Genomic DNA, 22,959 nt, shown 5'->3' on the forward strand with positions numbered 1-22,959 from the left:
GAATGGGCAGCGTCCTGCTCACCAAAGATTGTTTCAGCAAAGAGTTGGCAGCTCCACGCAGAAAACAAACAATTTCAACATCTGCTTGGGTTGCATTCAGTTTTTCTGGTGTTTCGCTTTGTGGGTTGAATAAACTACTTCCTTCTCGCTCAGAGGTGGAGTTAATGATTTATGGGTCAACTGGCACAATTCTGGTTTTCTGCAGAATTCCGACTTTTCCACATGGAGCCATATCTGAGCGTGTAGGCGGGTGGTGACTCCTCCTTTAGGGCTGCGGTGCTGGAGCCGGGGGGAGCGGACAAGGACAATCGTCGCTTTGTCTTGCAAGAGCCGAACACGCCGGGTCTCTCCATCTGCTGCTGCTGGACCTCCAGGTAAGAGCCTTCGAGCAATACGGCTTTAGGCGATGTTGCTCTTTGGAACCAGGCTGGAGCTTTCTCGCAACTCTAGCAGGTACAAAAATTAGTAAATTAAATCAAATGAAACCCAGAGCTGTAGCAAGGATTGAAGGAAATCCAGAGGAATGAAACAGCCGGGGGGACTGTAAGGTTTGGCACAGACAGCATCAAGAAAGACGCTTGTTTCCAGGAAGAAGGTGGGTGCTTGGAGTGTGCATAATGTTGGGAGGGTTTAGGCTCATAAGTGATGATCCTGGATAACAAAGTCAGAGAGGACTCTTGCTGATCTCTAGGGGTGTCAGGTTAGTTCAAATCGCACTTAAATTTCATTTTGTAAAGCGGATCGGTCTCCTGAATGACTTGTTAGCTTTGTAGTTTTGCTCCAGTTGATGTTATTTGCACAAAACCGTTGTATCTCTCTGATTAGATACTTCTCTCTCTCTCTCTCTCTCTCTGCATATAATTATTGTTATGGCAGAATTTCGTCTGGCTACAAATTTGCTTCCAAGAGATTTATTACTAAAACAAAACATTTTACCCATAAGATAAGTTTCAGGGCACTTTTTTACATACGACTTAGATAAACTCATGGCCCTGCAGGTATTAACTTGGCTGGAACGCTATGTTGGCAGTATAGTGTTTTTAAGTCAAACCTGACAATTTCTGTTATGGTGTGAGTGGAGCTGTTAATCTTTCTTTTTCCCCGAACAGAGAGGCTGGAATAAAGGAAGATGCCGGCTTTGGAGCCGGGGAGGCAGAGGGACCGCACCGCTGTCCTTGGGTTGTTCCTCGCTGCTGCTCTTGTTGCGGCTGTCCAGAGTAAGTGAGCGAGTCCGTCAGGATGAACTAAGGTTCCTCAAAGGAAAACCTTCTCCTGGGGTTCCCAAGGCTTGGATGCTTCTCTCTTCCTTGTTGCTTTGCATTTTGAGAACGTTGTGAATCTTTGTGATCAGAATCTTTCTTCCTCTGCCTCTTCTTCCTCTGCCTCTTCTTCCTCTGCCTCTTCTTCCTCTGCCTCTTCTTCCTCTGCCTCTTCTTCCTCTGCCTCTTCTTCCTCTGCCTCTTCTTCCTCTGCCTCTTCTTCCTCTGCCTCTTCTTCCTCTGCCTCTTCTTCCTCTGCCTCTTCTTCCTCTGCCTCTTCTTCCTCTGCCTCTTCTTCCTCTGCCTCTTCTTCCTCTGCCTCTTCTTCCTCTGCCTCTTCTTCCTCTGCCTCTTCTTCCTCTGCCTCTTCTTCCTCTGCCTCTTCTTCCTCTGCCTCTTCTTCCTCTGCCTCTTCTTTCTTTCTCTGTAAAATGGATGTAAAATTATTCCAGCTGAAACAGGCACAATGATTTATACTAACTGGGGAGGGGAAACGGTTAATCTGGACTTTGTGATGGACGGACAACGTGTGAGGAGCAGAGGATGCCAGGGGTGATGCTCCTGCCAGTCTCAGCCGTCCCGTCACAAACTGCCTTTCTCAGCTTTTTTTCTTGCTTTACGGAGTTTTAAGGCCATCAAAGTGTCCTCGCTGGGACCTTCAGAGTAAATCAGGCCTGAACTCCCCCTGCTTTTCCTTGCAGCGTTTTTCTGATGGAGTTTCTTTCTGTAGGTGCCTGTGATGCTCCACCGCGTTTCCCATCTGCAGAACTCAAAGAGCAGTACCAGGGCATTATCAGATTTGGCTATGGTTCAAAGGTGGAATACACCTGCCGTCCAGGTTACATGAGAAATCTTAGTGTCCGAAACGCCCTTGTTTGTGGACTAAACAGGAGGTGGCAGGGATCAATGGAGATCTGTACACGTGAGTATATTTGGGGTTGACTTTTGATTTTGGTTTTCATTCGCTGATGCAATCAGCTCATTTTGTTGGAGCAATATCCAAAGTGGCCTCACGGGATGGCAGGAGGTGTATTGTATTCCGCTAAGTACTGGCAATGATGGCGAAAGCTGAAATCTGCTTTGGTTCTGGCTGTGTTTGCTGTTTCAAAGGATGTTCTTCTGCTCAGGCACTTTGTAGCTCTTGGTTAAAAAAAATATTTCGAACTTGCAGTAGGAGAATCCTTTATACGTGAAGAAACACTGTTGTGCTTGCCAGGGCTACTGCAAAACCCCGCTCAGACTGCAGAGGCTGCCTGCAGGTCATGATGCACATCTTAACAGCATCGTGAATCCTGGGATAATTTAGGGTTGGAGGGGAAACCCAGAGGTCTCTGGCTTACCCCCTTGCTCAATATTGGAGGAGCCTTCTGCTTCCCTGCTGCATTTCCCCCCATTTTTCAAGAAACCGAAATAAGAACTAACTCCAGTCCTGTCGTCCCCCAGCAAAGCTGTGCAGCTCCCCTGGAGAGCCGGCCAACGGCAGACTCGTCCTAGCAGAAGAATTCACTTTTGGTTCATCAGTGAACTTCACCTGCAACACTGGGTAAGCCAGGAGCACTCAGGGCTCAGATCCTTTTCTTCCCCAGTGATTTTTCTGAAGTTTTTTCCCCTCTAGATTAAAACCTGTGCTGTCAGAAGCCTTACCAGTGTAGGTGATTGCAGACTGTGATTGAAATATCTTTTAAGCTTTCCTTTGAGAGTTTTAAGACTGAGTTTTCTTAATCCCATACTTTGAGGCAGTTCTTTCCAAACTCAATTTCACTCTTTTTGGCCCTCTCTAAACCATTTCCAGTATTTCAGTATCTTTTTGAAGAAAAGACATCAATGCTGAACTCAGATCTGTAGGGATAAAATAGATATTTTTCTTTAGAAACCACCTATTTTTTTATTAAAAAAAATGTTTTTGTCAAGAGTCAGCGTGTCACTGAAAAAATGTTGATGGCAAATTTCTGATGAGCTGTAATTATGACAACTAAGCCAAAACCATCCTGATGGTGATGTTATAGGTAATACCTCAAGGCTGAGCTTGTCAAGTAATTCCCTCTCCTCTATTTCACACAGGTACAGACTGATTGGAGATTCTCAAATTCAATGTGTGATTAAAAATGGGGTTATTACATGGGACAGAGATATTCCCATCTGTCAACGTAAGTAGAGTTCCTTAATTATCTCCTGCTCAAATGTTACTGCGGATGAGTAAAGAGGCCGTCGCGTTGCCCTGCTGAGGATTTCAGCAGGTTGATACATGGTGGGGCCTGGAAAGACTTTTTTTTCTTTGTATTTTTCTTCCTGCATCATTCTGGTGTGCAGAGACCTGCCCTTCATTTCTGATCCTTTTGGCACCTCGCGTTGCCATTTTTTTTTTTTTTCTTACCAGACCTTTGGTTCAAAATGAATTAAGTTCTTTCTCTCTTGTTCTTCCCTCCCCCTACCGTTTCGCCCCCCGCTTCCCCAGCAATACCATGCCCACCCCCTCCAGAAATAGCTAACGGAGAGCACAGCGGAGCTGGCAAAGAGCGTTTTGAATACGGAGCATCCGTCACTTACCGGTGCCATCCCGTCAAAAGGGGAGAGACGCCTTTCTCGCTGGTGGGAGACGACTCTATTTTCTGTACAACCACAGATAACCTCAATGGTGTCTGGAGCAAGGCAGCCCCGGAGTGCAAAGGTGAGCTGCTCCCGTGCACGTTTGCAAGCTCAGCAGGGTTCTGCAGCAGCATCAGCCTGCAGCCCGGTCTGCTAAAGCTCTTTTCTTTCTTGGAGCCGTCTATCTCCTCGATGTTGCTGGAATTGCCTCTCGCAGATGAGACCTGCTTGGTAGTAGGGGCAGGATTTCAGATCTCCCATCTCAAGGACCGTGTCTGCTCGTGGTCACCGAGTCAGCAGGGACACGGGAGTGGGATTTTATTAGTGATCGCAGAGCAACCAGCCTGTGTAAAACATAATGCCTGCAAAGAACGTGGAAAGCTGCTGTGATACCTGCTGCCTTTTCTATGTTCTTTGTATGCTTTTCCTTAATGAAAACTGTGAAACACATCTGGAACAGGCTGCCCAGGGCAGTGCTGGAGTCACCATCCCTGGAGGGGTTGGACAGACGGAGATGAGGTTCTCAGGACATGGGGCAGTGCCAGGGATGGGGGAACAGTTGGACTCGATGATCTTGAGGGTCTCTCCCAACCAAAATGATTCCGTGATTCTATGAAATAAAAGAACACTATAATAAGGAGCAAGGAGTTCAAAAATATCACATCAGCCTGCTACGTCGCCTTGTCCATTTTCAGCCTTTTTTTGGTGAACGCATCTTACGCTACGAGTGTGTTTTTAATACCCTCAGTCCCCTCTTGAGCGTAACCGCTGATTTCCTAAGTGGTGGCGTTTTCCCTGCACAGTGGTGAACTGTGAGCAACCGAGCGTGGAGAACGGGGAGCTGCTGAGCGGGTACCGGGCTGCGTACAACTACAGAGACACCGTCGTCTTCGACTGCAATTTTCGCTACGCCATGAACGGCAGCGACACGTCCACCTGCAAAGAAAACGGCCTCTGGGACCCTCCGCTGCCGCGCTGTCAGCTCAGTAAGTGTGGCGGTGGTGGGTTTTTGTGTGCGGCGTTTGTGGGTTTTTGGGTTTTGTTTGTTTGTTTTCAGCTATTCTCCCTGTAGCACTAAGGTGACTTTAGGAATTTATCACTCAGGGGCGTAGAGAATAAAACCTTGCCCCATTCAAGCTGGTGAGCATTTCTCGGTAGGATTCAAAGAGCCTAAATTAACCTTTCTATACTTAATATTTCTAAAGCTTGTTGGTAGAGCCTCAGGTAGTATAAACTTTATTAGAAATTACATCTCGTTATAACAGCAAAAATTACCATGCATTCTAAAATTATTCATATATTTTCATTTGTCTCCTTTGCATTCACTCTTTAGCATTACTGAACTCAGACAATTAACTGGATTTCAAAAAGAACAATGTGAGCCCATGATTTTCCCCGAATTCTCTCTCGTATCATTATGAGCCTCACTGATTTATCTCTGGCAATGTCCTTAATTGGTGTTTCATTCCTAGGTAGCTGTGTCGACCCTCCAGATGTGCAAAATGCCATTAAAGCAAAGCTTGCTGGCAATTTGTTTCCCGTGGAGACCGTCATTACCTACGAGTGCTGGGAGGGTCACCAGTTCAGCCCGGGAGAAACCATGCGGCACATCAAGTGTCTGCCGGATTTTACGTGGACTGAAACTCCACCTCCTTGCGAAAGTGAGTGTATGTTCCTTCGGTTTATTTACCCTTGTAATTTGGCAAAATTATTACCGAATGAAGAGACTGTCTGTGATTCGCTGTTGTGCAGATTGCAGGGTGGGCGACACGGGGGGATGCTCTGGGTGCCCAGCTTGGCATGTCCCTGGTCTTTGCTATGACTCTCAAACTCCTTTGATTTGTTTTCCAGCCACAGGGTTTTCTCTGCTTTGTTTACCACCTATGCCTTCTAGTCCCTTGAACCTGTGGAAAAAATCATCGTGGTGTCGAGGGCCCCTTTGCTCCATCCAAGGGGAGGCTGCAGTTGCAGAGACCCTTGCAAATACCCTGTCCCCAGGAGCACCCAGGGAAGGCGTTGGGGCAGATTTAGCGTTGCGATGTGTCTTTTGTCTTACAAAGCATTCATCCTCCTGTTTACAATGAATGTGCCGTCGTCCAGATGGCTTTGCCGTGGTTTCATACTTGCAAATGTTTGACGTTTCTCAGGAATTCATTGCGCAAATCCAGGCATCAAGAATGGCAAGCCCTTGTATCTGTGGGAAGATAAAGACAGTTATGTGTATGGATACAGACTTGAAATTACGTGTAACGATGGCTACGCTTTCAAAGGTCATGGTGGTAACGTTGTGCTGCAGTGTACAAGTGATGGTAGATGGGATCCAGCAGTGCCGGAGTGTACTGAAGGTACGTGAGAGCTGGTGGAGCATGTTGACTTGGCAACTACTAATTTTTGACTGCAAAGGTTTGGGGTCACTCTGTACAATGTCGTTGTCTGCTGACATTTGCAGAAAAATCTACATGTGGCCTTAGATGATGGTAATAGCAGGATACACTGCCATGTGTCCCCAGATCTAGTCCTGCTGTATTAACTTGGAAGAAATGGGCAGGAAAAGATCCAGGTGGATCATTTTATTGCCTGGGGATGGCTGTGGAAAATATATGAGGTTTTAGCCTCCTGATTGTAGAAGCAGAAACTCCTTTAGAGTTACAAAGGAAGCGTTGACACCTACGTCTGGATGACAAGTCACCTTTTTTTCTAGGGTTCAGATGTTTTTGATAACTGTCTTCTCCATAGAAAGCATCTCCCCTGGAGTTCTTTCTGAAAATATACGACATCCTTTATTTTCCATTGTTGCTAGCACCTCGTTGCCCAAAGCCAGATACTGCTCATGGAAAAGAGGTTTACAAAAGCAAAGACGACTACACAGTTGGGACCCGAGTGAGGCTGGTGTGTGATGAAGGTTATGCCCTCAGGGGCCAGGACTCCACCGAGTGTCAGGCTGGTGCGAGCTGGAATCCCCCGTTACCGTTCTGTGATAAAGGTACGTGTAACCCAGCGCTGAGAAGAAATCAAGCATCAGTGTTCAGAAGCATCAGTCAGTAGGTGACCTGCCGTCAGCAGATGCTTCTGGGGAACGGGACAGTGATCACGGGCTCCTGGGCGGAAGGTGTTCAGGTGTCCCCTCCCTGGAGACGTGACCCAGGCGGGAGCCGAGCGAGCAGTGGGAGCCCTGAGCTGGTGTCAGAGGCGAGGAGCCAGGCAGCGACTTGATGTCAACTTGCCGTGCCGCAAATGTGATGTTAACTCTTGTACGGATTTCCCAGATTCTCACTCTTTTCGTCTCAATTCTCTTTATTCCCTAGTCTGTGGTCCCCCTCCACAAACCGCCAACGGGCAGCACTCTGGCTTGGGACGGGAGCAGTTCCCCTACGGCGCAGAGGTGAAGTACAGCTGTGCCGAGGGGCTGTCCCTCGTTGGGGACAACCCCATCTACTGCACCTCTGAGGATGGGGTGAACCTGACGTGGAGCGGACCAGCCCCGGAGTGCAGGGGTGAGTCATTTCTCCCTTCCGGCTCCCCCAGTGCCCCCCCTGCCACGAGCAGGGACATCTGCACCAGCTCAGGTTGCTCAGAGCCCCGTCCAGCCTGGCCTGGGATGTCTCCAGGGATGGTTCAGCCACCACCTCTCTGGCCAACCTGGGCCAGGCTCTCACCACCCTCAGGGCCAACAATTCCTTCCTCGTGTCCCGGTTCCCCTTGGTCCCTGGGGAAGGGCAGCAGCCGAACCCACCGCTGTCCCCTCCGCTCTCTCCCCGCAGTGGTCCGGTGCCCCAAGCCCGTGGTGCAGAGGGGCAGGATGACTCCGCAGAGGTTCACCTTTCCCTACGGGGCGGCCGTGCGGTTCTCCTGTGACGAAGGCTTCGTGCTGCGGGGCGATGCCGAGAGCCGGTGCCTGGCCGATGGCGCCTGGCACCCTCCCCTGCCCACTTGCCAGCCAGGTGGGTACCAGGGCTGGGCAGATGCCCCACGGCTGCTTTGCACAGACCAGAGCTTGCTGCTCTTTTCAATCGCCAGCAACAGGCGGAATTTGCAGGGGTTTTTTTTGTTCCATCTCCTCCCATTACATTATTTTTGAGTATGCATTTTCCTTTCAGTTCGGTGTCCCCAACCGAGACAGGAGGACCTAACGATTTCCTCTCCTAAATTATGGTACGAAGTGAACGAAAATCTGTCCTTCTACTGCAGAATTGATGGCCGTCAATCAGTAAATTCAGTAGCTACCTGCTCAGCTAACGGCACTTGGATACCACCGCCCACATGTGTAAGTACCACTCAAGTCCAGACTTTGTCTGCATCTTGCCCCGTTTATAGCCTGGCATAGCTTAGTCTGACTTAATTAATGTGGCTGCTTCGTTATGGTAGGGCTGGCCTGATTGAGGGACTGCAGTGGGAGGAGGATGCTCAGCACACAGGTCCCTGCAGCAGAGTCTCATGCCTTCTGTTTTGGTTCTTTTAAAGAAAAAGCGTGATACATGTGAGAAGATTCTTCAAATTAGGGAAGCTTTCCAGTGTGGAGTTCCACTGACCGAACTGAAAACTCTGCTGGAGGTCCAGAAACTGTACCTGGAAATCCAGAAACTGGAAAAGGATCTAAGAACCAGAGCATACGGCTGACCATCGTTACTGGTATCATGAGAACCATCTTCTTTGCATGTTGAATAATCATGCTGACTAAGGATTTTTTTGTGGCTTTGTAATTCGTACTAAAACTTAAGTAGCCAGAACAAAATTTATCAATCAGTCAAGGAACAGATTTGGTCATACGGGGAGTCAAAGTGACTTCATTTAGCTCATTCTGTTAGAGCTCACTGGGTTAGGTTTAGTACATCACTTTATACATTTTAAAGCTTTACATTTAGACATGTTTGTTGTTCTGACGAGTGCGCAGCTAGAAAGGAACTGAGTGGAAAGTAACTTTTTGTCAGAGCCGAGCAGCCGCCGTACAGACAGGTGTGTGTGTGGCAAGAGCTACCAGCCCAACTCACCCACAGCTGCTGCACCTCTTCAGCTGCAATCCAGTACAGCCCAGCACTACTGGGTTCATATATGTTGCATTCATTATTGTGAACAAACAATTAACCGCCTAATTCGCTGTGACGTTCGGAACAGGCACGATGCTGAAACCTTCAAAGCCTGTTTTCCAGCAGAACAAGAAGCCAGGTTTTCTTCCCAAGCAGAACAGATGTATCTGAGGCCATGGCGGTGCCACTTGCTGCACCTTTGTATGTGCACCAGGAGCAGTTGTTGGAAATAAAACTGTAAAGAGAGAAGCAGCTGAATTGTTTCTGCAACGTCCAGCAAAGGGGAAGCGCTCTGTTAGCACACGTCTTGTGATCAGACCAGTACTCCTTCACCACGAGATTATAATAAAGCTGCAACTCTAATGCCAGCTGTGTCTGCCTTTTAATCATTCTGTACGTAGTAAAGGGAAGAGGTGCTTCAATTATTGCTTGACTAGGCATGGAGGGCTGCTACTCCCTGAGTGCAGTGTGGGGGCGTTTGTGCAGCAGCCTGTCCTGGGGTGAAGATGCAAAGTGAATGCGCAGCGTCGATCAGCAGCTCCTTGCGCTTCAGAAGTGAGGCCGGGATGCTGCGGCGCTGTTCCAGCTGCAAAATAGCTTTATTCCCACTGTCCCCGCCGGGGACGAAGGCACAGCAGCGTTTCTCCTCGCAGCACATCCTCGCCGGAGAGCTCGGGGAGGTCAGAAGGGCTGGGGGGTGGCAGCGTCACGGCGGCTCGTGTGGCCTGTCCCCAACTTCCCACAGCCGCTTCCCCTTCCCCAGCAGCGGGTTCTCGGTGGGGTGAGGCTCTCGCCTTCCCGCGGCAGCTCTCGCACCATGCCGGTGTTTCTCCGCCGTCTGGGGCAGCTCCTGGCCGTGGTGATGCTCGTGCTGCAGCCGGCTGGGAGTCTCGGTGAGTGTCGCTGCCCTGCTCGTTTTCTTCGCTTCTCTCTCTCTGCTTTGCTTGCAGATCAAATATGTAGCAAGCAGCAAAATTCAGCGGGTGACCTTCCTCTGGCCAAAGTCGCTCCTACCCTCTTTCTGTGCCTGATGTTCTCGGAAGGATGATCTCAGCTCGGGGATGCTGCTAATTGCCCATTTCTCCTCTTCACCTGCACCTCTGGGTACTTCCAAAGAGCCCCCCAATATTCCTAATGCTTTGCCAAAGTCTCGTGTTGGATTACAGATCCCCCTGGCACCGGTGTTAAGGACAGCTGGCTCAGAGGCCACGAGCTTGTTCACAGGGCCAGGTTACTTGTTTGCAGAACTTCTCCTGGTCCAGACTTCAGAACTTGTGTCGCAGGGAATATAAATCACCCTTTGCCTCCATCATCCGTGCAGTAAATGAGAAGGTGTTCCCCGGGTCGGAGGATGTCCTTACGGTCAGGGGCTCAAGATCAGGATGGTGGTAAGATGGGGAAAGTCAATTAGATGAGTAATAGTTTTTACCATTTTCTTACAATTTAATTTAAAAGGTCATGATTAGCAATTCGAGCAGTATCAGGTTGATACCAAGGTTGATGCTGAAGCCCTGAGGCGGATGATGGACACACCGAAAGCAGCTGGTGAACTGTCCTGCATCCCACAGGCTGGCTTCAGCACAGAACTGGGGGTCTGCTGACTAGTGACTGTCTCTAGGAAGGGCAATAACTCTCAGTTTCTGCCTGAAAGTCGATAGTTCCTTTAAAAACCGGCCTTTGAGAAACTTCCCCAGTGCGCCCAGCAGCCCCAGCACCGCTCTGCGGAGGCGGCTGCTGCCCCCTGGCTACCAGCACGGCCTTTACACCCTTTTAAATTGAAATTTTTTTTTTTTTTTTTTTAAATTCACGGTGGTTCTCGGAAGTCCGTTGTCCCAATCCAAACATAATACTTAATACCCGTGTCCCAGTACCTAAACTGAGACCTGAGGAAGACATGTATGAGTACGAAGATGCTCTTCCCCTGGGTACCAGTATCAAAGGCAGCATCGCCAGCACTGCCCGAGCACGATGCGGGTGTGACGGTGCCTCCTGAATTACTGCTGAACTGGGGATGTTTTAAAAACATAAGCTCAAGCATGCTTCTTAACTCCTAATCTCTCTGCCTCAGTTGCTGCATTTGCTAAACTGATTCATCTTGTCCTACTTACCAGATGGAGGTGCAGTGACAGTTGCTCACTGCAGCTGCGTTCAGTAAGAATTCCCCTGAAAAGCCCTGTTTGTTTGGTGATCCACAGAAGGTCAGTGTCCCGTCCCAGATATCCCACACGGACGGCTGAAACCTGCCCAGAACTTCACCTACGGCAGCACAGTCACGCTGGAGTGTGATGCTGGCTACATCCCCGTGGGTACCAGCTACGTCTCCGTGGGTACCAGCACCCTGCGGTGCATGGCCAGCGGCAGATGGTACCCACGGACACCCGCCTGCACCCTAGGTATGCACACATCCCTTTTCTCCTTTCCTTGTCCCCCATATGTAATTACCTGCTTGTATTTAGCCCCTAGTGGGTCTGTGGGAGAGCCCTCCCAGCTCTGAGCCCTTGCGTTGTCCCCTGCTCTGGCACCAGGTCACTGTCCCTACCCTCCTGCCATCGACTACGCGGACCGAGGCCCTCAGAGCGAGTTTCTAGTCGGGACAAATGTGATCTACTCCTGCAGATCTGGATACACTCTGCGCCCCGACGTCTCTCCAATAACTACTTGCCTTACAAATTTCACATGGTCTGCAATCCCAAAGCTTTGCCAGAGTAAGTACGATATTTCCTTCAATGTAGCAACAAAGCATCAATGTAATGATGTGGAAATAACATAGTTTTCAAAATACCTGCTAGTGGTGCTGTGCCATAAGGACTTCATTGAGCAGCGCTTTGGCTCTCACTAATAATAATTTTGCTGTTCGAAGGGCAGCATGGCTGAAGAGAAATACCTGCCACTCATGCTCATTATTTAGTTGTTCAATGATGCAGTGATGCAGCTCGTCACATATCATCCCTTCAGCACAATTTATAGCTAATCACAGGGCTCAGATCATTCTGTCTTCCAAGAGAAATGGTTGTTATCACATAATTACCATCCCTAAGCACGCCAGGTCTGGTTAGAGACGTCTGTCAGCATTAACAGGCTGCCTGCAGGTTCTTTGGGTCAGCAAGGCACCACCGTGGGAAAACACCCCATGTGAATGTCTCCTGTTTTCCCCCCCGCCAACCCAAACCATGGCCGCTCTTTCTGATGCTGGTGTTACCCAGAGGCGCGGTGTCCCAGCCCCGTTATCCTCCACGGGAGAGAGCTCAGCCCCAGGAAAGCCGAATACACCTTTGGGCAGCAGGTGGAATTTCAGTGTGACCTTGGCTACGTGCTGAGGGGCGGGCAGAAGATCCAGTGCTCGTCTGATGGGACGTGGAGACCCCCCGTGCCGTACTGCGACAAGGGTGAGCATGGACGGTGCGAGGGTGGTGGGTGGTGGGAATCGCATCTTTGCAGCGGGTGGAAACAGCAGTGAGAAAATCACATAACCCGAGCATCACTTCTCTGAGAAGGTGGTGTTAGAAAATGGGGTCTAAGTCATGACATTAAATGGCTTTAACGTTTTCATTTTCTGTCAAAACTATAAGTGATTAAATGTTGAGTAATAGGACTTGCAGTAGTTTTCTCGCAGGACTGTTTAAGGGGTTTATGACAGTTACAATTCCCTGACCCTGTTCGTGAGCAAGATCGTTTCTCGTGGAAAGGAGGACGGGGTAAGGGAAGGCCAGCTGAAGGGGAAGGTGTTGGGACAATTGCTGCAGTACTGGGGCTGTTCCGTGCTGGGCTGGCTACCTGAGTCAGTCTGGGAACACTGGTAGAGCCAGGACCAAAGCTGATGAGAAGCGACGAGAACTTTGAGGAGAGCAACCCTAAGTATAAACCTCGAGAACTGGCTTCTCCTGTTACTTCCCTGCACTTCTGTCTCCCTGATCGAAGGAGGAAAATCTTCATTTTTCCTTTCTCTATTCTCACCTAGAGTGTGGTCCTCCTCCAAAAATCGCCCGCGGGCAGCACTCTGGCTCGAGAACAGAACCGTTCCACTACGGCGCAGAGGTGAAGTACAGCTGTGCCCAGGGGCTGTCCCTTGTTGGGGATGAGTCCATCTACTGCACCTCTGAGGATGGGGTGAACCTGACGTGGAGCGGACCAGCCCCGGAGTGCAAGGGTGAGTCATTTCTCCTGCATGGGATCAGACTGAAGCCAGGACTGGGATGCGACGTTAACACTCAGCACAATGGCTTTACAAGTGAGCAGGGCTGCCGGGGGATCCTGCTTCCTCTGCAGGCTGCTTTGCAGGCTTGACAGCTCTGGACTGGAGGTGATCTATGTGGAAATAGGAGACTCTGGTCCTCCTGCACTGATGGCCATCAGGCGATTGGGAATCACAGACTAGTTGGGGTTGGAGAGACTTCCCCAGCCCCCCCAGTGCCCCCCCTGCCATGAGCAGGGACATCTGCACCAGCTCAGGTTGCTCAGAGCCCCGTCCAGCCTGGCCTGGGATGTCTCCAGGGATGGTTCAGCCACCACCTCTCTGGCCAACCTGGGCCAGGCTCTCACCAGCCTCAGGGCCAACAATTCCTTCCTCGTGTCCCGGTTCCCCTTGGTCCCTGGGGAAGGGCAGCAGCCGAACCCACCGCTGTCCCCTCCGCTCTCTCCCCGCAGTGGTCCGGTGCCCCAAGCCCGTGGTGCAGAGGGGCAGGATGACTCCGCAGAGGTTCACCTTTCCCTACGGGGCGGCCGTGCCGTTCTCCTGTGACGAAGGCTTCGTGCTGCGGGGCGATGCCGAGAGCCGGTGCCTGGCCGATGGCGCCTGGCACCCTCCCCTGCCCACTTGCCAGCCAGGTGGGTACCAGTCAGGAGCTGAACCAGCAGCCCCGGCGATGGTGCAGAGATGTTGGGGTGCAGCATCGTGTAGCTGTGTCTGTCCTCGGGGCTCCTCTAGCATCTCCCCCTCTTTGCAGAAAGAACAAACTCCCCAAAGCTGATGCTTACCAGACAATAGCTGATTTTTCTTCTTGACAGTCCTGTGTAAGGGAGGCTCTAAAACAGCTCAGGAGACACCATTGCTATGGACTTTCTCTTCAGTGCACATTCTCACTGACCTATGTCGATCTGCAAACTCTCGCATGGAGTTGCCTGAATTGGGATGCTACCAGAAAACAGCGAATGTGTAACACCTCTGAGGGGCTGGTCTGACCTCCACCGTCCCCTGTTGAAGGGCCTGGGGAAGTAACTTTGCTTTAACAGTTCACCTGCACTGGCTCAGCCTTCACAAATTTCTTAGGTTGTAGGGTTGGTTTTTTTTTTATAAAACGATGACCCTCCTGCTGAGCTGCTTTCTGCTGTGGGTTTTCCTTTCAGTTCTGTGTCCGCGACCACAAGTGCCCAACGGAAGGCTGAAAAGCACTTTGGATGGTAAAGTGTGGTACCCAACAAACGCGACTGTTACTTTCGAATGCCTTCAGGGATACCACTTTTCAAACGATGGAAACCCGTCTTTAGAAGACTCCAGAACAGCCACGTGTTTGCCTGATGGCAGCTGGACACCGTTGCCCACGTGTGTGAGTACCACCGTCTGGCTGAGCTCCTGCATGGATGCTGCCTGGCTTCTAATACAGAAAAATAACTGCTTGAACTTCTTAAAAGCTTTTGCTTTACGGTACTAATGAGGGGTGCAGCGCATGGCAAATGGGACGGAGGAGTGGGTGGCTCTCCATTCGCGGTTCAGTCTTACATGCCTTTTTCTGGGTTTTGTTTCTTTCGTTTTACTTCTTAACAGAAGGAGGAAGGTGATGCTGATGTATGTGAAGAGGTTCATTACATTAGAACAACCTTTGAATGCGGCGTGCCTATAGCAGAAGTGAAAACTCTGCTGGAAATACAAAAACTGTTTTTGGAGATTAAAAAACTAAAGGTGGAACTAGGAAACTTGAATGAGTGAGTCCTGTAACACACTGTAATGATCACCTTTCTTTTGGTAGTCACAGTATCCATAAGAAGCTCTTGGTGAATTTATGGTTCGTGCTTGCACGCCTATAGCCAGAGAAATAATAACCAACGTGCGGGGAGATTGCTTTTGTCATGCGGGATGCTGCAGCATAGAGGGATTTTCGCTCTTTTCCGTAAATCTGACAAGCTTGATTTGCTTATTTAACAAATGTGCTCTTTCACATCTTATATTAGGAAGAAGAAAAAAAAAAAACAACAAATCAAGCAGCAAAGATTGTTCTTATTATTCAATCAATGATGATTAGTTTGTCATTCTGTGATGCAGCAAATATTCCTTCCCTGCAGGATTACAATAAAGATAGAGGTGTAACTACGAGCGTCTTGTCGTCTGTCACGTTGGCTGCAAATTAGGCAGATTTCCAGTGGGGTCCCATCTTTATACAGAAAGACGCTTTGATAATGCACGTTGTAGTGGGGAGATCTGCAATGAGAGGTACTCCCAGACCCGCTCCAGTTCTCCCAGTGCCACAGGCAGAGCAGAGCTGCACCCTCCTGGTCTGGCACCACACTGAGTCCACCTGGGACCGCAGACAGAAAGTGTCTTATCTGCCTGTGCAAGACTCAAAACCCATAAGCATAAATAAGAACTGGGTGTTACATATGTTTGAGTAGCCTTGACTGATGTCAGATGGGATATTTCGGAGTGTTAGTCAGTATACAGATGTATTTGCTCACACCCATTTCTCATTAGAAATGAGTCAGGCAATCAGGAAAAAACTAGCAAACAAAAAGGAAAATGCTTTTATTTTTTTTTGTCTCACTAACTCTGCTTATGGAAGATCTGTGTTGTGTTACCTGCCAGCAAATAACTAAAGAGGCGTTTTCCTACCCTGGATACAGCTTGGGGCTGGGTGCGGTTTTTTTACTGCTCGGGTAGCATTTCATTTTGGTAAAATTGTGCTAATCAGCGCTCGCTGCCAGTCTCAGGTCAAATAAAAGGGTTGAGTTATTCTCCCATCCCTTATGGTGAGGCAGGAGGACCAGGAGGCTTTACCCAAGCCTGCGGATGACAGTTGTCCCCCACCCCGACTGCCGTCCCTGTCCTTGCCGGAGGGTTTAGCACCGTGGGTGTTCTGTTTCCACTGCTGCAGAGGTTTGGTGGAGTCTGCTGTGCTGCATCTCCTCCCAGCTGCAGAATCAGCCCCGTGGAGCTAACGGTGCTCCACAGAGGAGCACAGAAACTGCTGCAATGAAGCGTGGAGAACCAGGACAGGGGAAGCACCCAGGCGCCCTGAGCTGCAGGACACCCCCCGGCGCACAGGGGTCTGGCCACCCCACGCTGCTCCTGGCCTTGCTGGGGCTCCTGGGCATGCCTGTGGCTCAAGGTGAGTACAGGGACATGGGGTGTGTGGGAAGGACCAGCAAGACCTGCCCAGCTCCCACTTTGCTGCTCGGGGGCCGGGGTGGTGATGCCACCACCCCCAAGCCTGGGGATCCATTGCTTGATGCTCTCACGGATGCAGCCCTGCCTGGAGGGGGAGCCTGGACCAGCCCAGCTTTCCTCCTGGGATGCTCGCTGGGGAAGGGGCCAGTGAACAGGGTTCTCACCTGGGGGGGGTTTCTGCTGCCACAGGTGACTGTGGGCCCCCACCTCGCATGACCCACTCCAGACCGTCCAGAGACCAGCACACCAGCAGCTTCCCCGTTGGATCCAGGGTGACGTACATGTGCATGGAAGGCACCATCAAAATCCCCGGGAGGTCGGACACGGTGGAGTGCCTGCCGGGCGCACTCTGGTCAAAGCTGCCCGAGCCCTGCGGCCGTAAATACGTCCTTTCTCTGAAACACAGCTCGCTCCCCTGCCTCTCGCTTGGCTGAAAATTGCTGCCCCTTACGTACCTGCCCCTCCTGGCGAGGTACAAACCTGCTCCCCGGAGCTGCTGTTCCTCAGAGCTGCTGATGGGCGCAGGACCCCTGCCCGTGATCAAGGGGATCCATCAGATGGGGCCGGAGCTCAGGATGCTCATACACTGCCCCACGGTGCATGCACATAATTTCTTATTTCCTACTAACGGCTTTGCCTGTGCAGTTCACACATCTTCACCTGCGCTTTGCAAAAGATGCGTTCAGCAGTGCAGCAGCCTGGTATGAAAACAGAAGTAACCTGCGAAGAACACGAGGAGCTTTTTCCAAAAAAGCATTGCTGAGGTTTATTTTGCATGCTTCCCTGCGGGCGGTTCTTTCAGACCCGCTTTCCTTGACCGCCAGGGAGCTGTGCTGCCCCGACAAGACTGCGGTTTGCTGCCCTGTCCGAGGCGGACGAGAGGATTAATTTCTTTCCTGTTGGGACCAATGTGAGCTACGTCTGCCGCCCCGGCTATGAGAATACATCCGAAAGTTCCCCCACCAGCACTTGCCTTGAAAACCTGGTGTGGTCGGAGGCTGCCGAGCTGTGCAGGAGTGAGTATCTCTGCTCCGCTTGCTGAAAAGCAGTGGTGAGGTTCAGAGCAGCTCAGGTACCTGCTCCCAAACTGTGTGCCGAAATGCAGCTGGGTCATTATCCCAACAGCTATATGCTTAATACAAAACAAGGTGGATATTCCTTGATGTTAATATTTAAGGCTGAAAGCAGGAGTATCAATAGCATTCTTTTTGTTGTGGTGGTTTTTTAATTTTCCTGGCATGAACAGATCTGTTTTCATGTTAGGAAATATGCTTGCGTCTGGACATGGCATATGCACAGGACAAATGTCAATTTGCAATTCTAGCGTTGACCTTCAGAATTAAGACGAAGCATATTTCTTGGTGAAATCCGTATCATAATAAGGCTGATGCGGCCTTATACGTTTTTTGCACTTGAGTGACTTACACCCATCCATCGAGATGGAAATATCCTTACAAATACCCTCCTCTGCCCCCCTGCGAGATACTCACCGCTGCGAGCGTGGAGCGCTTGCGGGTATCCACACCTTCACCTATAGCTGATTCTGGCTCCTGCCAGCTCGGCTGGCACACGTGGGAAATAAAACACTTTGGTACCTTTGGGTATAACCCTCTAAGTCCCTTTTTTATCTCTCCATCTCGCAGGGAGATCCTGTGGTGAGCCGGGGGTGCTGCCCGGGGGCAGGACGGTCCCTCTCACGGACCTGCAGTTCGGTGCCAGAGCGAGCGTGTTCTGCAATGATGGGTGAGTCGTGGGGTGATGCCCTGAATACAAACTCCAGTCCAGTGCAATGGACCTGTGGACATGGGCTGGGCTGATATGTCACAATATATCACCCATATGGTGTTACTGCAAGTGCTTTTTCCACTTGAATTACAGCTTTGGGCCAGGAAGGAATAAGACACAGCTGAAGGGAAGGGCCTGGGCTCTGAATTTATTGCTGTATTTTCCTTCAAGTGTCACCCAGAGGCAATTTAACTGCCCCAGGGTATCTCTGTAGCATCAATTTGTAACTATAGACTTGAAAACGAGTTACTCGAAGTATTTCAGTGTAACGTATTTGAGATATATTGAATAAAAAGGGGTTAGGTTGGGATTTTTAAAATTCAACACTGTTCAGCTAGAAAACTGCAATGAAACACACTTTCCATCGGTCAGCGAGCTGACTCACGCTTTCTGCCTGCTTTCAATCAGGGCACATGCACTGGACTGACTTGCAAAATTAAGCTCTTAAGACTCCCACTAGTATTCCTTCTTCCCTAGCAGGAGCCAGCTGGCACCATCTGGCTTGTCCTGCCAGTCTTTGCAGCTGCTTCAAATGTGGCAGAGCTTTTTTTCTTCCAGATATTCCCTTAGGATGGACTCTGGGGAAGTGACAGCACATCCCACCCTTCGGGGGTTAACCTTTGGAAATACACATCAGGGTGGAGGGATAATGTTATCCATCTAGGCAAGATCAGATATTAGAATTCTTGTCCAAACAATGATTCTTTTTTGAACAGGAGGATGTAATTCGGAGATTGGGAAAGATGTCAAAAGATGTATTAGTTTCCAGCAGGCCAGTCCAAAAGCCGCCTTAATGCAACATAGATCCCGATTGCCCCCCATCGTCCCTGCAGTACCTACATTTGAATATTTGCAGATACCACCACCAGCCATGACTTCTCCCATCCTTGTGATGGAAGATGCCCTGCAGTGAGTCTAAAAGTAGAATAACAAGGATCCTGACAGAGAGCAAGGTGCAGGAGCTCTCCTGTTAACCAGCTTGTATAATATCTGCATGCCTTCTGGCATTAAAACTGCCTTTTCTACACTCCTGATCATACTGGTATGGGGGAAAAAATTGTTCTCTGCTTCTGAATAGTTGCACAAATCTTTCTTTTATTGCGTATTTTCACTTAGGTACAAATTAGTCGGGAGTAATTTCATCCAGTGTCAGCTTAAAGGAAACGATGTGGAATGGAGTAAACGTCCAACCTGTGAATGTAAGATTAATCCAGCCTTACTTTTGGCTTCTCTCTGGTACGTCCTGCACACTAACGTCTAGTCTAAACCTGTCTTCGTACACTGTTTTTGTTGCTATTATGTGGCAGATCCATCACCAACACTGCAGCTGAGATAATACTCGTTTTGCTGCTGACACTGTATTTCAACAGTTTTGCTCCCACGAGATCGACATTTTTTTTCTCATGACTTAGAGTAGCAGTGAAGGTGACGGGATGAGATTTCAAGGAATCGTGAGCCGCGGCGTGACAAGTTGCCTCTTTATTTTTGTGACACTTGGAGTGAGAGGGAGAACAGCAGGACAACAGAAACACTTCACAAAGAAAAGGGAGATGGAGACAGAGGGCGGTGCTAGTTACTCAACTTCAGTTGCCCAAAAAGTTTATTCTCTCTGAAAATCTTAGGTGAGCTCTTAAGAATCATTTTGCATTTTCATTATTACTGAAGTTCTTTGCAATACCTTCTTTCCTGCAGTAATCACCTGCTCTTCACCTCCTCGAATTACCAATGGAAAGCATGATGGCGAAGGTGTAGAAAAATTTGTGTATAACTCAACAGTGACTTACAGCTGTGACTCTGGATTCCAGCTCGTTGGGAACGTGAGCATCCATTGTACAAACACGGACAAAACAAACGGGGTCTGGAGCGGAGCAGCACCCGAATGCAAAAGTTGGTTCAGCTGAGTTTAGTGTTTATTATGAGTTCGGTATTTAGTATGCACCAGCTTAAAATGTGATTGCTTAGTCCAGGGCATGGCAGGTGTAGGTTATACCGCACTTCTCAAGGGAAAAAATGCAATGCTGCTGAAGTGAGTAAGGAATGAATAGTCTGTGCAAGAAAAGCATAGGGCTCTTGGCAATACTTATTCTTTATACCCTAGAGAAAAGCATAGCTGTCAAACTTGGAGCCAAAGAAATGAAAAAGAGTCCTTCTCCCCAAAGTAAGTTGAAATGATTCTACACTGAATCAAATCCCATATTTCTCCACTTAATTTGCTCCTTTATCCCATTTCTAGAAAAAGCCATGCGACGGATTTCACGCCTTGATTTTCATTCTTTCAGTTTCCCATGGAAAGGGCATCCAGCCGTCTAAGAAGGCTTTAACGTGGGAAATGAAGCTCAGCCTTTATAAAAAGTCACTCCAAAATACCATCTCCTTCTCCCAGTCTGCATCTTTCTCCAGGACACCAGGTCAGTCCTGGAGGCTCATTCAGAGTTCAGGGGACTCCCTGCTTACCCCCAGTCCTACACCTGGAATTTTCATTTTTTCACCTGTTTCTCTTCAGTGGCAAGGACCTGCACTCCCACAGCATCCAGATTTGTTGTACCTTTGTACAAAACCCAAAACTACTATTCTCCTGGGACCAGACAAGGATCCATGTGTCTTCCAAAGTACATGGGGATCTCCGGCATCCTCCCGCAAGCTGGCTGCTTTGAAAACTTAAAACGGTCTAAAATTGCATCATTTTGTGGAAGTGAGTGATATTTTTTTGCCACGTTCTTCTCTTTCATAAGATTTCTCTGTATAATTTACATTTTTCGCTGGTTGGGCATCTGGTTCAAAGCTCAGGTTTGACTGCACCGACCTCCTCTTAAAAAAAGCTTTGCTTCGTATGAAATGTGTTTTCATCTATCAGTTGTTTCCTTGCCCTCACGTTATTACAGATTTCATTTAACTCTTTTTTTTTTTTTTTTTTTCCATATTGAAAAGTAAGAGATACCTTTGTACCATTTAGGCTTAAGAGTGCTGGGGCTCCTGTCCTTGCCCCGGCAGCAAGAGGTGATGCTCTAACACCAATATTAACCTTGTTCCACACCAGCGAGGTCGTGGGCAGCCAGGAGAAGCTGGACATGGCAGAAATGCTGCTACAGCAGATTTCCCATCCATTGCAAAGGATTCTTTTACCCATAAAAAGGGTGAGTGTCAGCTGTACTGAAGCAGTTTATTCGCCACGGGGCTGCTCTCCTCCAGTGACACCGTGACAAAGGGGACCCCCTATGGAAGAAATTCTGGGAGGAGGCATTTGCACTTTCCTGGCATTTGCATTTTCCTTGCGTGGTTGCAAAGACGTCTGGCACATGCTGCTTTTCCTCCCATCTCACTGCAGATGTAGACAAACCACACAGTTTAATGGGATTCCGCCCATCTAAATATATTGTTGGCTTTTGCGAACAAAAACAGCACTGTAAGCATGGAGCAAGCAAACCCTTCCCCATGTCATTTCTAAAGTGCCCCATGCAATTGTTGCACTTGTCAGGACTCTTATTCTTTGTTTTAAAGCAGAGTGTGAGCTAGATCAAGTCTGTCCCACACACACATAAAAAATGCATTTTTAAAAATTGTGGTATGTTTTAATATTCCAAGAAATTGATTGAAAATCACACAAGAGGTTGCTAATTCCCCTATTCCTTCCCCCATCTGGGTTTTTCTCTCTTTCAGCAATTTCCTAACATCCCAAATCCAGTTATCATTTCCTACTGATCTGTTTTCAGGCTGGGAAGCTGCAGTTCCTCAGAAATCCTTCAGTCCTCATGCAGAATTTCTGACGGAGCTCAGTTATGGCACAACCCCTTCGACTCGGTGTTTCCACAACCGCACGTTTCCTTGCTCGCTAGCAACACCAACCTGCTGCCATAACAATCACCGTAAATACACAGACTCACGGGACGGGCTGGAAAAAAACCCCAATCTCTCTGCTGGGCTGAGCTGCTCCTTTAACTCACCAGGAATTTCTGGCTGTAGCGCAGTCCGGTTGCAGATACACCCAAGCGAGCTGTCCGCAGGGTTGTGCCGAATGCAAAATACCGACTTCCCTGTCTTGCAAAGTTCTGAGGTCATTTTCTCTTAGGAAATTACAGCGCTTCACATGCTAAAGTGAATATTGATCTGATCGATCGATATCTCCAGTCCTTCAAGCACTTTCTTTGGCAAAAACTTTTTTTGCATCAGACATGAGGTTTTTTTCAGTTTGTTCAGGCTACATGAAAGATAACAGCTACGAGTGGTTTGTGTATCTACTAATCTCATGTTGTAAAGGAGCCACTTCTGCTTTCCAGCTGCAGGAGGGCGGCTCCGTAACGCTGCCGGCTCTGAGCACGTCAACTATGCACACAGAGAAGTAACTGCTAAATTTACTCCCTGGTGTTGTCACACTGCAAGAGAGAAACTGGAAGTGTCAGGTTAATGCTGCTTATCATCTTTGTCCGATACAAAGCACTAATTGTGTTATATTTCAGTGCCTTTCTGGGGGTTTGTTTTCATTTAGTAATAAATGGTGATTTTTTTTATAAGGGAAAGCCTGCGAATTCAACTGCCTGCTGTTCCCTTTTCTTATTTTATGCTGTTCTCGGGAAAGTATCCTCTTTTGGAGGTATCTCAACGATGGTCAGATTTGCTGTTCAGTCAGCTCTATCAGCACTCTTATTTATTCGCTGGTTTTGCTGGAAACCTCCCGCTGTTCCAGCCGGAGCCTGGCGGGTGCATGGAGCAGCACAGGTCGGGCTCCCCTCTGAATGTTCTTTCGCTTCTGCCATCGCCGTCTGCTCGGCCTGATCTGTGCAGCGCGGGGAAGGGATGTCAGAGCGAGATAAAGCAAAGCCGCCCTCGGCAGCCGCAGCTGAGCGGGCGCAGACCCGCTATCGCAGGGCTCAGCTGCTGGGGCAGCTCCTGCCCTCAGCGTTTTGGTGCTCAGTTGGGTTTTGGGGCAATACAG

At 49.1% G+C, this 22,959-nt stretch overlaps 3 protein-coding genes across 3 annotated transcripts; all 3 read left to right on the top strand.

Moving 5' to 3' along the window:
- The first annotated feature begins 284 nt into the window (after window positions 1-284).
- On the top strand, window positions 285-9,237 carry LOC135997192 (complement component receptor 1-like protein). The gene is made up of 14 exons (XM_065649677.1): window positions 285-374; window positions 1,110-1,217; window positions 1,990-2,181; window positions 2,703-2,802; window positions 3,321-3,406; window positions 3,715-3,927; window positions 4,649-4,831; window positions 5,318-5,506; window positions 5,993-6,190; window positions 6,646-6,828; window positions 7,151-7,339; window positions 7,607-7,786; window positions 7,943-8,109; window positions 8,307-9,237. The coding sequence occupies exons 2-14, from the start codon at window positions 1,130-1,132 to the stop codon at window positions 8,460-8,462; spliced, it is 2,124 nt and encodes a 707-aa protein (XP_065505749.1). The 5' UTR covers window positions 285-374; window positions 1,110-1,129; the 3' UTR covers window positions 8,463-9,237.
- Window positions 9,238-9,649: 412 nt separating this feature from the next.
- On the top strand, window positions 9,650-15,158 carry LOC135997195 (complement receptor type 2-like). Its single transcript, XM_065649684.1, has 8 exons — window positions 9,650-9,762; window positions 11,065-11,262; window positions 11,395-11,574; window positions 12,073-12,255; window positions 12,828-13,016; window positions 13,514-13,693; window positions 14,213-14,412; window positions 14,631-15,158. Exons 1-8 carry the CDS (start codon window positions 9,687-9,689, stop codon window positions 14,790-14,792), a joined length of 1,368 nt encoding a protein of 455 aa, XP_065505756.1. The 5' UTR covers window positions 9,650-9,686; the 3' UTR covers window positions 14,793-15,158.
- A 1,011-nt stretch (window positions 15,159-16,169) lies between these two features.
- Window positions 16,170-22,509, top strand: LOC135997250 (complement decay-accelerating factor-like). The gene is made up of 11 exons (XM_065649752.1): window positions 16,170-16,185; window positions 16,434-16,622; window positions 17,069-17,260; window positions 17,888-17,987; window positions 19,146-19,228; window positions 19,722-19,916; window positions 20,128-20,187; window positions 20,309-20,437; window positions 20,533-20,721; window positions 21,067-21,163; window positions 21,740-22,509. The coding sequence occupies exons 1-10, from the start codon at window positions 16,170-16,172 to the stop codon at window positions 21,156-21,158; spliced, it is 1,245 nt and encodes a 414-aa protein (XP_065505824.1). The 3' UTR covers window positions 21,159-21,163; window positions 21,740-22,509.
- Window positions 22,510-22,959: the final 450 nt, after the last annotated feature.

This window comes from Caloenas nicobarica, chromosome 21 (genome assembly GCF_036013445.1).
Source record: "Caloenas nicobarica isolate bCalNic1 chromosome 21, bCalNic1.hap1, whole genome shotgun sequence".
NCBI classification, from domain to species: Eukaryota; Metazoa; Chordata; class Aves; order Columbiformes; family Columbidae; genus Caloenas; species Caloenas nicobarica.

Excerpts from the sequence above, each read along its gene's own strand:
- LOC135997192 (XM_065649677.1), top strand. The coding sequence starts at position 1,130 with ATGCCGGCTTTGGAGCCGGGGAGGCAGAGGGACCGCACCGCTGTCCTT. Across the intron at positions 3,407-3,714 it reads AGATATTCCCATCTGTCAAC|CAATACCATGCCCACCCCCT; the intron begins GTAAGTAGAGTT and ends CCGCTTCCCCAG. Across the intron at positions 5,507-5,992 it reads AACTCCACCTCCTTGCGAAA|GAATTCATTGCGCAAATCCA; the intron begins GTGAGTGTATGT and ends GACGTTTCTCAG.
- LOC135997195 (XM_065649684.1), top strand. The coding sequence starts at position 9,687 with ATGCCGGTGTTTCTCCGCCGTCTGGGGCAGCTCCTGGCCGTGGTGATG. Across the intron at positions 11,575-12,072 it reads AATCCCAAAGCTTTGCCAGA|AGGCGCGGTGTCCCAGCCCC; the intron begins GTAAGTACGATA and ends GGTGTTACCCAG. Across the intron at positions 13,694-14,212 it reads CCTGCCCACTTGCCAGCCAG|TTCTGTGTCCGCGACCACAA; the intron begins GTGGGTACCAGT and ends TTTTCCTTTCAG.
- LOC135997250 (XM_065649752.1), top strand. Across the intron at positions 16,623-17,068 it reads GCTGCCCGAGCCCTGCGGCC|GGAGCTGTGCTGCCCCGACA; the intron begins GTAAATACGTCC and ends CTTGACCGCCAG. Across the intron at positions 19,229-19,721 it reads TAAACGTCCAACCTGTGAAT|TAATCACCTGCTCTTCACCT; the intron begins GTAAGATTAATC and ends TCTTTCCTGCAG.